Raw genomic sequence first — 12,993 nt, forward strand, 5'->3', positions numbered from 1 at the left:
TTTTTTTCCTGTTATCCTTGCTTAAATGTTAATTTGTGACCATGCATGTGCGTATATTTTTAATTTTAATTTTGACAAGGTTACTAAAAATACATATTATGGACAGTTCCCTGTTAAAATGAAGGAAAAAATATATATAAGGAGCTAATGTATTTTTGTGACCAGAAGATATAGCTCCAATAATAGTGAACAATATAATTTACAATAATAGTGTATAACAATGCATAAGAACAAATTTGTTTACCCTTTCCTGGAGCCGTTTTGTAAGTCTCTGGCAACATTAATTTAACAAATGTTACGAACCACTAGAAATGTATTAATAATTGCTTTTAACCCTGTTTTCGTCATAAAAAAGCCATAGTTTAAATTCCTTATTCTTGAAGCAACGCTATGATTTTAAACTATATATATAATCTTGCTGCGAAGAATTATCTGGGCTTTAGAATAGATAAATAACTTAAATATGTTAAAAATTACTACGCTTTTTTAAAAAAAACGCCAATTTGGTGACATTTTCCCACCTAGATGAAAACTATCAAAATCACTGTCGTATTCTTTGTTTTAGCAAATTTTTATGAGCCCAGGTAATGCAGCATTGGAGTAAGTTTTTAAGTATTAAAAAGTTCGACCGCAAATGCTTTTCGCTTTCACAAAACTGTGGCTTTTCTCCATATTGACGTTTTGCGCCATTTTAAAAATAAGAGTACTCAGTACTGGCTTCAGATTGGCTAAACTTGACCTAACAGTCGTGAGTAACAGTTAATCTCAGCTGTTATAAAAGTAGCATATTATTCTCAAAAAAGCATCATTTCATATTACTGCTAAGCCTTCGAAAAACAGTTTTAATCGTTTAGCCTTCTCTATTCTTTAAACAACAAACAGCTTTAGTATGCTGTCACTTCACTTAAAGTGCACTGCCAAAGGTCGCGCTTGCTAATGTCCTCACTGACTGAAATTTTCAATCAAAATTCGTTGTAAAAAAATAGTAACCCTTTTCGTCAAACAATTGATTTCGTCAAGTGTTTGATTTGAGCCGTGATGGCTCAAGGGATAGAGTGTTCGCCTTAAAATGAGGTGAACCTTGTTCAAATCCCAGTGATGGCTAGTCGATTTGAATTCCGCATCCGGCTTGCACTGACCACAGTGCTGACGTAAAATATTCTCAGTAGTAGACAGATCATGGTTTAGAGTCCCTTTGCCGCCAGGCTAACCATTTGAGGTTCTCGTGGTCTTCCTCTCTATGTAACGCAAATTTGGGTTGGTTCCATCAAAAAGTCCTCCACGAAGGCAAATTTCTTCCAATACTTGATTCAGGAGTCTCCTGGTCCTCTGGATTGGGTTGAAAATGACAAGGTTACTGAGTTGAACATTAGTAGTCGTAGACACAAAAAATTGGGTCGGCTGTTCAACGACGGTTATAAAAAAATAAATAAAAGAAAGTGTTTGACTTCGTCAAGTGTTTGATTTCGCAAGTGTTGATTTGTGTTTGATTGAAAATTTTAAATTTAAGCTGCTAACTAAAACGTTGAATCATTTTTGATTAATCGTTTAATCAAGAGGTTAGAATCATTTCATTTTCTTAACGATTGCTATTTTGATTAGTAATTTCTTATTTATAATTTTATTTTCTTTATGATTTCCTTCAATTTTGCTGCAGAAAAGCCACTTGATGACAGTTTTCAAGCCTTTGATTCATTACTGCGTAAGTAACTGTTCTTAAAAGTGCAAAATCTTAGATATTTAACGTTAAGTTTTTTTTTAAATTCAAATTTTATTTGCAGACCGATCTTGAAACTTCAACTGATCCAATAAAAGTTGCTGATAATAAGAAAGTGGAAGAGTTCAAAGTAAGTTAAATTTTCTTTTAGTTTCCACAAACATGCCCGATTCAATTAAACACACTTTAAGCATGCATTATGTGCAAATTCTGTAGGTATGTCAGAACAAGACCACGAGATACTTTGCCGGTTATTGAAAATAAGTAAATAAAATTAAAATTAATTAAATGAAAATAAATAAAATGTAAATAAATAAAATTAAAATAAGTTAAATAAAAATAAATAAAATATAAATAAATAAAGTGAAAATAAATAAAATAAAAATAAATAAATTAAAAATATATAAAATATAAATAAATTAAAGAGGAGAAAATAATTTTATTGTTGTCAATCTTAAAACGAAAAGCAACGGACAATCATTTTGAAAGAAAGACGTAAGGGAGTTTCGAGTGATGCTCCCTACGTTTTGCGTTTTCAGTTTTACAAAAAAAAAAAAAAAATGGTTTGTTTATAAGTCTATTTTGAAAAAATATTCTAATTATTTTCTGCTTTCAATTATAGGTTTGTTGCTTTAGGTCGGAAAGTGGTTGAAGATTTAATTAGCAAAAATCTTGCTAGTGTCATTTAAGAAATAATGCAGCTTGTATTTAAGAAGGCTTATAATTCTAGTCGTAGGCCCATAAGGCTTATAATTTTAGTTGTAATTTGAGTACTCTAATTAGTCGAATAATATTCGAAATTTAGATTGACACTGAATTCCTACTGTGTTAGATTATAAATCCTTACTTAAGACTTTATTCATTGTCCTCCAGAGTACCATTTAACATTTTAGCATACTCATTCTTTGCTCCTGGCAAAGCGGTAAAAATTTGTGGGGATAGTAGTTATCAACAATGTCAACATTTATCTATGAAAAGGTACTCCAACATAGAATCGAGTTAACATGTCTTATGTACTAGTGAATTGAAATTGTATCTTTGTAGTGGTAGACACACTACAGTACTCCTCCACCAGAATTATAGCTGTGATAGAATTTGATGATGGGATACCATTGATTGATTCATTGCCGTTTTGTGAGAAGCCGGGAGAGCTGTATTAAGATCACAGTACTTTTGAGTGCAGATTGTGAGAGCTGTATTAAGTTCACGGTTGTGGTCGCTCCGGTGTTGCCTTTAGCAGTCGAGTGTATACGGTGTACGCTGTTTGTGATCGAGATTGAGTAGCAGTGTCGCAGTCACAAGTTGCAAGTCAACTGTTCAATATGTTCACCCATCGAAGTAGGCGTGTTCAAACTGAAGTGAGAGTTTTTGTCAAGGTAGGCGTGTTTATAAAAATTTCGGGTCACCAATGTGGGGCTAGTAGTTATCGACAATGTCTACCTTCATCTTTGAAAAGGTAACCTGTGGTGTGGCTAAATCAAAAAGGGGGGTGACTAACATTAAGTCAACTTAAGATTAAATAAAATTTAGAAAGTAATTATGTAAAGGCCGAAAAGGTGATAATGGTGAACAGTGGAAGTGGGTGCAAATTTTTAGGTAAGCGCGACAATGGAGCATGCTGAAAAAAAGGAAGAGAAAACAACTTATACTGTAAAATTACTCACCAGACTCATAGTTAAGGATGCAGAAAAACATAGTTTATTTATAAGATAACATTTATAAAAAAGGTAAAAATGCTTGGCAAACATGCCAACACCAAAAATCGGCCTAAGCCGAAAACCAAAAAAAAAAAACACAATTGAGAGAAAAACAACTGCTACTGACTATTTCTTCGTTATGAAGATAGGGGAGAAAACTCTCGCCAAAAAAAATTAAACTTTTGCGAATAACGCCTCGGTTGGTTGGAGAAGGATCAGAGGGGCAAATCACAGAGCTGCAAATATTGGCCAACTGGCGAAATTAATTGTTAAGCTCCATGCCAAACATGAAGCGGTGTTGTCTAAAGTGGTGACACACCTGGTAAAGAATTTTGTGGAATGTTCTGGAACATTCTTGGCGCCATCATAAGATCAAAAGGGGCGCTTTGCATTTGATGCAAGCCGAAACGTGGGAAAGGGGACTTGGTGTCACTCCTTCTCGCTCCAACAAAAGGGGTTTGCTGAATGGACATACATCTTGCTGTCAGCAAGTAACAAAAGGAGGAATCTTCCTTTAAAGGAAGAACATAAATGCAGAGAAAGATTACTTTCCCAAGGTTACAAAACAAATTGAGGCTTAAAACTTAAATATTACATGAAATATATTGCAAGGAATTATTGAATACTGATAAATAAATAACATTAATTACAAGTGTAAAAAGAAAAAATTAAAAAAACATACAATTAAAAGTTTATCACAAATTTAACAGTTACAATTATTTAAGCGTTTAATACATTATTAACAAATTAACAATTAACAAATGATTATTAAATTAGATGAATGATGATGATTAAATAAATTAAGATGATTAGATAATGAAATTAGATAATTAAATTAGAATTAACAATTGATTTTACTTAATATGTAGTATACCATACTACATACCCCAACATAGAATCGTGTTAACACGTCTTATATAACTACTAGTGAATTGTAATTGCATCTTTGTAGTAGTGGACACACTACAAATTTTAATTGACGATAATAACAAAGCTGCATGTAGTGGTAAAGAAACGATTGATATTAGTATTGTCATCGAGAGCACCTGCTAACATTTTAATATACTTGCTGATTGGAAAATAGTCAAACTTTTGATTAACTATATATTCTATTTGGTAATTATATGAAGATAAATAAAGCACTTTGAAAACAACTGAAAAGGCATTGTCATTTGGCATTGAGCTCAAGGAGCTATTTGAGTGCTCCTGCTAGTCGGAAAAGTAGTCGATACTTTTATTTTAAGATTCCATCCTTACAGATATGAAAGCGAGTTTATAAAAACGTAGTGAAAATTGTTTGGCTGCCTGACAAGTTATCAATCGAAACAACATAGAAACAATGTTTTGACTTTTTTTATTCCACAAAAATGATATTGTAAAGTTGGTGTTTTAATTTTTCGTCTTTACTAGGTGTTAATATATTTTCATTTGTCTTTTGTTCGTTAATTGTAAAGTAATCTTTTTTGGTGTCTAAAAAGTGTCACGCAACCAAATAATCTAAAGGCCGTTTGTTTTATTTAATACAGCGTAAAATTCACTTTTAAAATGGAAAAAACTAGCACTTTTTTTATGCCAATTTAAGTTTTTTGCAATGTGCAAAACATAGCGTCTTACAATGTATAGACGTGCAATGGACTCTAAACAACTTTTGGAATTTTTTATCTATTGATCCACATTTTCATGTACTAAGAAAAAATCTTAGAGATTCTAGGATCTAACGTAACCCTTAATAGTTTCGTGTTGGTTGAGGTGATAGAGCGTTTGCATCTCATTGAGGTGACTCGGGTTCGAATCCCAACGATGACTGGTTGATACGAATTCCGTACCCGACTCGCACTGACCACAATGCTGACAAAACAAAGACAAAATTCTCTCTTGTTTTTACTCAAACAAACTAGTAAATCTGTAACATTTAACGTGGTAATATGGATTTCTTGAAATAAATATTTAAAAGAAATATTATTTTTTCAATTATGAATTATTAAATTATTAATTAATCAAAGTGTTGCAGAATTTTATATTTAATATTACTTGATCGAATAGTGTCTGTTCAATACAAGCCAATATTTATATGGATTTTAAGTTTTCGGTGAAAAATGCAGGGTTCTTCGTAAAGACCACCCTCAATGTGCATTTTTAGAATTCACATTACAAATAGAACAAAAAGCTTACGCATTCGGTGTCGCAAATTAATTATTACGTGAGATAAAGACAAAAATGTTATCGAGATCGGACAAGTTACAGTAAGGGAAGGGCTAGTCATGAACATCAAAAAAAGGTTATCAGGTGGGGGGAACTAGAAGGCGTTTATAATAATCGTCTTTTAACCCATCTCTGTGTCCTTTAGCAATCAAACCGGTCTTGTTGTTTATTATATGTGTCTCCTGTTCTGCGATATCGATTTTGCTCCCCCCTAGGTTAAATATTAATTTTCAAACATTAAAGTGCATATTTTTTAGTTTTCAATTTTGATAAGGATTTTAGAAATGTATATAAAGAGTGGCTTCTATCAGATCACTTACTGTTTTCTGTTCAATGCTTGCGTGTTAAAAATTCAAGTTTTTTCAGATTTGCTTTTCCCCATTCATTAGCTACTGCATGATGTTTCCCACGTACTGCAAAAGGTAGGTAAAACAAGTAAAAAAATTAAAGTTTATTCTTGATTGATTAATATTTGCAATGAATGCTTAAAATATTAAAAAATGTTTTGTGTTCTTTCATTGAAAGAATAATTACAAAGAATGAGTAACTAGATTATTTAACTGTATTTTTGTTAGGAGTTAAAGTGCATCAGTAACTAGGTTAAAGAGGGAATTAAATCTTGAAAACATTTAGCATTTGAAAACATCTAGAATTTTGTGTGTATGCTATGTTGTTACTTATACCACTTGCAAATCAGCAAGCCTGCTTGAAATCAAGCAAATATTTAAGAGAGATGGTGAGTCTTCGAATCTAGCCTGGTGCACGTTAAATCCATCGGGGTCACAAAGTCCAAGTTCCCATAACTAATCAATACCTCTGGCGGTACTGATCTCTGAGTTCCCTTGTCTTCTGGATTAGGCTCAAAATTACAAGGCTACGGAGCGAAAAATTGGTAGCCATTAACTGAAGTTTGCGTCGCCTGTTCAATGACGGTTATAAAACAAAATACATACAGCTTTTTGTAGTGTTGGAGATTTTATAAGTGTTCTGAAAAAGATTTGCATAAAATGCGTAAGAACACATTATAAATATAAAAACATTTCGTTTTAATATTTATAAAAAAATTTTTTTTCACCAAAAATAACATTTATTAGATACCCATGATCTTTCCGTATGTATTAGGTAAGTCTTTTGCTATTTTTGCCTATTATATCTGTGGAGCATTATTTAAAAAAAAAAAAAAAAAAAAAAAAAAAAAAAAAAAAAAAAAAAAACATGCTTTAATAAACGATAGCAAAAGTCATAAGTCACTCACCTTGGTCCTCTAGTGTGTTGTTCCTTCAAGCAAATTTTGCAATACTTAAATTTGTAGAGTTACTTGCCTTATAAAAATGGAAATTGCCTTTTAAAATATAATTTTATTATTAAATATATGCATAGAATCTAATGTTCTAAATCACCAATCTAATGTTGATTGAGATCTAATGTTCTTGACAAAATTAATGAAATGAAATTGAAACTCATTGAAAGTTTGAATACAGTATATTAGCTGAGTAAAATGTCACTGCATTTTTTTTCTTTTTGCAATAAATGGCAGTAGTGCAGTTTCTGAATGACTTGGAGTATTTGCAACAATAGTTTGTTCGTCATTGATATCTAACAGTTTAAGCTTCATTGTAAAGAATGATTTGGGGTATTTAGTTGAATTTTGGTCCTTTTACAGCACGTTTAATAAAGAATACCGTAGTGTTCTTTTTTGCCAAATTTTACAATTTTATTTCTGTAATGGGAGAAACGTGTGTCAAAAAGTGCGTTTTTCCCCTTACAGAGTTTACGGTGACAATGCTTTACAGAAAGAGTTCACGGTGACAATGTTCTACAAGAACGACAATGCCAAAGCAGGCTGAGGAAATAGCTATCTGGTGATTTTAATTTGAAGGATGCTCCCTATATCAGGAAGGCCTATCAGAATTGAGGATGACAAAATTAAGACTTTGATCCAGTCAAACACACGAGAGATTCCACAAAGATTGAAGACAAGTAAAAAAAATAAAACTGGCGTGCCTTCATCAACGAAATTTTGCAATACTTAGATTTGTTGAGTTACTCGCCTTACATAAATAGAAATTGCCTCTTTAAATATAAGTTTATCTATACATAATAATAAACGCGGCTGTGTGTGTTTGTTTGTCTGTCTGTAATCACAATATATCGCCCCAGAAGCCTCGCCCAGGCACGAAACTTGACACATAATTGTGTTTTGACATAATGAAGAAGTATTTTTTTTCTTTTTCAAAAATTTGGATTAGTTTTTTAGTTATCAGTCATTTTGTAAGAAAATCTATGCTTTTTCGTCTTCAAAGAGCCATATTCAAAAAACTATTAAAAAATGCATATACTCTTATAAATATATATCTCCATATATAGATATATATATAGATATATATATATATATATATATATATATATATATATATATATATATATATATATATATATATATATATATATATATATATATATATATATATATATATATATATATATATATATATATCTCCACTCTTATAAATGTATGCTAATGCGAACCTTACAACTGAAATATTAATTTTCGACAACTCAAACCAATAATATACGTAGGAATTAATAGTTTAATTGTAAGGTTCGCATTAGTTTACATTTATCAAAGTGGAGAAAAGTTTAACTTTTGTCTGAAGCAGAACTGGATATGAAGACAAAATTGCAGGACAGGAACACTTTAATTGTCCACTAATCTTCAGATTTCCTGCTATGTTTTAAAGAACTCTAATTGGTTTGCGGCACCTACCATTCCAGGGATACTGGATCGTATCAAAAATACGCAGAAAAAATTTTATATCTTAAAGCAGAATTAGAAACAAGGTTTAAAAATTTTAATTCTTTGGAAGACAAATTTTGTTTGTTTTCTTCTATTTTCTCAATAAATATAGACTCAGTACCCAGTAATATGCAAATGGAAGTGATAGAGATTCAGTGCGACTCAAATTTGAAGGCAAAATTCATTGAAGTGGGTGTGCCTGAATTTTACAAATATTTACCGGCAAGGTTTGAAAAAACTCAAAAAATCGCATATGAAATTATTTCTATGTTTGGAAGTACTTTATCAGTGCAAGCAATTATTTTCTGTTATGAATAGAAATAAATCTCCTGTCCGAAACCGTATTAATAACGCTCACGTTGGGCCCATTTGGATTGGAAGGATATCATAATTTTTTTTTGGGGGGGGGGGTTCCAACAAAGGAATGGAACAATCAATCCAAATGTGTACTGTAGGCAATCGGCCTGCGGTTTGGAAAATGGATAAACCTTTAGCTTGACTTTGAAAAATTCAGAAAAAAAACGCAATGACTTTTTACTCAACCCAATGCATTGTAGAAACTTTAAACAGCGCCATACAGTGAAAAAAATACTTAACATGGGATTGGAAGATTATATCTTGCAAAATATATGCACTACTCAACATCATCTTTACATGAATTTGTCGAATTTCTTCTTGAATTTTTACAAAATGGGTTTTTTCGTCATAAACTCGTTGCACTTCTGTCAGTCATCGTAACTAAAAATCTTTTAAAGTATTTTTCAAGATGGTGGTTGCATTATCAGCTAAAGCAAAATAAGAACTGTTGCCAAATCGCACGATTTAATGCCATATCTTGATTATAAGTATATCTCATGAACATTTCCTTTTTGTCATAGAAATATGAAATATGCAATGACTTTTTATAAATAACTGTATAATATATAACAAACATTTCTATAAACGTGTCATTTTACTTAAACAGGGAGAGCGGGCGGGCATCACCTTGCTCGCAAACTAAGTGATTATACTTTTGCTAAAGCCAGGACCACTAAACTTTAGAGTCACCAGAAATTAATTTAATGTGTGAGATCTTTATATAGTACTTAATAATATCATTACGTGACCATACCTTTGGTTTTCATCCATCACCCATCTAGCTCTTCTTTCATCTAAAGTACTGTTTTCTTAGAATCAAAATAATTGTTAAGTAATGAATATTGGTTTATGTTTGCCTATAATTTAGTAAAAGTGTTATATTCTCTTATACATGTTCAGCATACTTTATTTTTAAATATAAAAAGTTTGACAAACTTAGCAAGAAAATAAAATCCTTATTTGGGAAAAACATTAGAAAATGATTTAAACAGGTTGTCGTAGCCTTGATAATGCTTAAAGGTTAGTTTTGCCGTGTTTATAGACATCCGTAATAAAATCTTTTTTTTTATTTCTGCTGTTTGAACTAATTATTTAACTAATATTTCGAGAAAGAGCTGTTTTATGTGAGCTTGAGTTTAGCTGAGAAACGAGAAATGTATTATTCCCTGCTATCAGAGTCACAGGCTTAGAAAAGGTATTTACAAAAAGTATTTAAATCTAACTAAGTTAATGCAAAAATGTTGCTTGTTTTTGAAAAAAGATACCCCTGCTGTTTTAAAAAATTTCAAGATCAAAGACACTGTGTGAAGATCATTGTTTTATTACTTTTTACTAATTTTATTTTATGAAGTTTTCTTTTGTCTTTCAGTGAATTGGGTTGAAGAATTCAGAGGTATCTTCTAGTCTCTTGAAGGTCTTAAGAAAAAAAGAAAAAAAAAAATGAAATGTCCGAAAACCCCTTCTTTCCAGATACTATTAAAAATAATTGTTTGAAATATATATAGGTTGCGTAGTGTTTTATTTTCTTCTGTTTTTTCTAAAGTCATCAGATGTAAAATTAGAATATATCTGTTGCAGACTCCGAGAACTTTTTTTTAATAATTTTTTCTCATAACAAGAAGGCTTTGCTTACAAGGTTTCAGGTCAGTCCCCACTTATAAATTCCACCTAGCAGGTGGGGCAATGGTCATAATAACAAATATGATTCATCAATGTGTCAAAGGGCAAGTGTGTTATGAATAGATTTTTGAAGTGCAGACCCCTGAGTAATGCCCACCGCCAAACATTTGGCGAATGAAACGAATTTCGCAACCCTTAAAGGTTATGCAACTGAGTGTACATAATATTGTACAACTTAGATAACATGGAAAAGATAACTTTCCATAATTCGAAGTTAAGCAAAAAATTTCTTGAACATGATAAATATCCATATAACTTTCATTCGAACTTAAAAAACAATAAGCCAGTTTTGATTTGTATTCCTAAAGAAAATGGTTGTAGAACAAGGATTTATATCATTAATGAAAATTATAAAGTTTCTCTTAATTTTCACATCCACTTGTTTTAAATTCCCACATCCAAAAAATAGTATATATTTTTTAATCTTAGAGATAAATGTTTGCCTTGATTGCACTTAAGTAAAGTAAATTATACCTTTTTTTAGCTGATAGTTTGCCGGTTTTAAAATCAGTATGGTGCATGTATACTGTTTAAAAAAAAATGTCTTGATTTTTTTTCTCTTACGAAGGTCTGATATTGTCTCCCTTGAAGTAAAGACAGTTATTTTCTAAAAGGAAAAGAAAACTATGACCTTCTTTCTAAAGAAAAAAAATATACTGTACAAGAAGAAAAAAAATTAACAATAAAAATATTAACAAATATATTATTGTTTTTTGGAATAAATAAATTAACACATTCAAAGTAAGAAACTTAACATCTCGATTGTAAAATATCATATCTGTGACAACAGTTTTGAAGCAGTCAATAGTTTCACCTATTTGGGCTCTCAATTGAACACCATTAATTACGTAACGCCAGAAGTACGCAACAGAATAACAACTGGTCACAAGTGTTTTTATGGAGTATACAAATATTTAAAATCTAGTCTCCACAACAGCAAGAAAACAAAATTATTGCTCTTGCAAATCGTAAATCAGGCCCATAGCTACATCAGCTGCTGAAATATGGACAGTTACTGATATTGATAAGCTTGCATGGTAATACTTTTAATTTTGTTTCTTGTAACGAAAGTAAAAATATAACGTAGGTATTTGTACTTCGTTACTATTTAAACTGACTTGTTTTTTTTTTCTAAATTAAAAATTTTTCTCGAAAAAATTATTTTTCAAATTGCTTTTTTTCTTAATTTATAAAATGAATAATATATTCTTTAACAGCTAACTTCTTTTTCCAAACATCACACACTTTTTTCAAAAATCATTGAATGACAAGCTTCAATTATAAAATGCATCCTAATTTATTAATTGCTGTATTTAAGAAATGCAATAAAGAATAAGGATAAATATATATTTATATAATATTATTGAAAATGATTTAAACTAACAAGCAAACAAAACATTTCCTGCAAAAAAAAAAAAAAAGTAATCGTTTAATTTATATACATTTAATAACAATAAAATGCTGATCATAAGTTAGATTTAAATTAAAAGAGAAAAATTATTAAAATGTTAAAATTTCTTATCCATGTAGTGCTTGTCATTAAACTTTCATTTATAATTAAGGATAATTAAAATGTTTTGAGCAGATTTGTGTAGCTTAATGTTTATATCTTTAGAAAGATACAATCCGTAAATTACTTTGTTTGAAAAGTTATTGATACATAATTGAGTATTCCAAAACAAATGATTAAATGAAGAGGAAGGAGACGCATGTAAGTTGCTTTTAAGAAATTCCTATATCAATCTTTCCTAGGAATTCCTATACCTAATCTTTCCGAGAAATTCCTATATCAATCCAAATTTCTATACAATTTTATATCAGTGCTACTGCAAACGTGTCGTTCACCAGAAAAACTCCTTCAGTTAAGCAAGAGAACGGTTAGTGAAATGAATGACAAGCAAATAGATCCAGCGCCAGATCCAGCGCCAGATCCAGCTGTGCACCAGACGCGTCAACCATTACGTTTCAAAAACATCATCAAGAATTAGTATAGTGCTGCCATCTTTTGATTAACTTCGTAATGACTAATAATTTTTTTAAAATTTCAAAACCGTAAATGACTTAGCTTTATTTTACAGCCATTACTTTTTGTTTTGTTCTGTTTAAAGCTCTTCTTCGTTACTTGGTTTATGTCTGTTTTAAAAGACAAAACAGGACTTTTCAGAATGAAATCTTTTTTCTCTGATTCAAATTTTTAAACTGTTTCCTTCTTTTCTTTCATAAGATAAAAAAAATGTAAGGCTTAAGCCATATAATAATTATTATAATTTCAACACAAAGCTGAATATATACGTATTTCAGTATATATAACTGACGAAGCACGCACTTAAATCGTTGACTCTTTTTTTAATAATTTCAAAAATACATATGTGTAAATATTTTTTTAAATAGATATATAGCAATTTAAGAAATATTTCTAGTTTGAATAGTTTTTTAATTATAACAACAACAAAAAAAATCTTACTTCTTGAAAATGTATAGCTCATTGGAAGTTTTTTTTAAATAAAAATCCAAGCAAAAAGATTCTTTAATATGTTCAAACC

General features: G+C 30.5%; 1 protein-coding gene across 1 annotated transcript in view; it reads left to right on the top strand.

Annotated features, from left to right (window-relative positions):
* Positions 1-10,266, top strand: part of LOC122269920 (uncharacterized) — a 44,856-nt gene extending 34,590 nt beyond the window's left edge. Inside the window, exons 4-7 of the mRNA XM_043045300.3 lie at positions 1,658-1,702; positions 1,782-1,847; positions 5,983-6,038; positions 10,140-10,266. Of these exons, the coding sequence (XP_042901234.3) occupies positions 1,658-1,702; positions 1,782-1,847; positions 5,983-6,038; positions 10,140-10,152 (180 nt within the window). The 3' untranslated portion in view covers positions 10,153-10,266. The remainder of the gene's footprint in view (positions 1-1,657; positions 1,703-1,781; positions 1,848-5,982; positions 6,039-10,139) is intronic.
* The last annotated feature ends 2,727 nt before the right edge of the window (positions 10,267-12,993 follow it).

Source organism: Parasteatoda tepidariorum, chromosome 8, assembly GCF_982258835.1.
Source record: "Parasteatoda tepidariorum strain Cologne lab strain chromosome 8, Ptep-v5.0, whole genome shotgun sequence".
In the NCBI taxonomy this organism is placed as follows: Eukaryota; Metazoa; Arthropoda; class Arachnida; order Araneae; family Theridiidae; genus Parasteatoda; species Parasteatoda tepidariorum.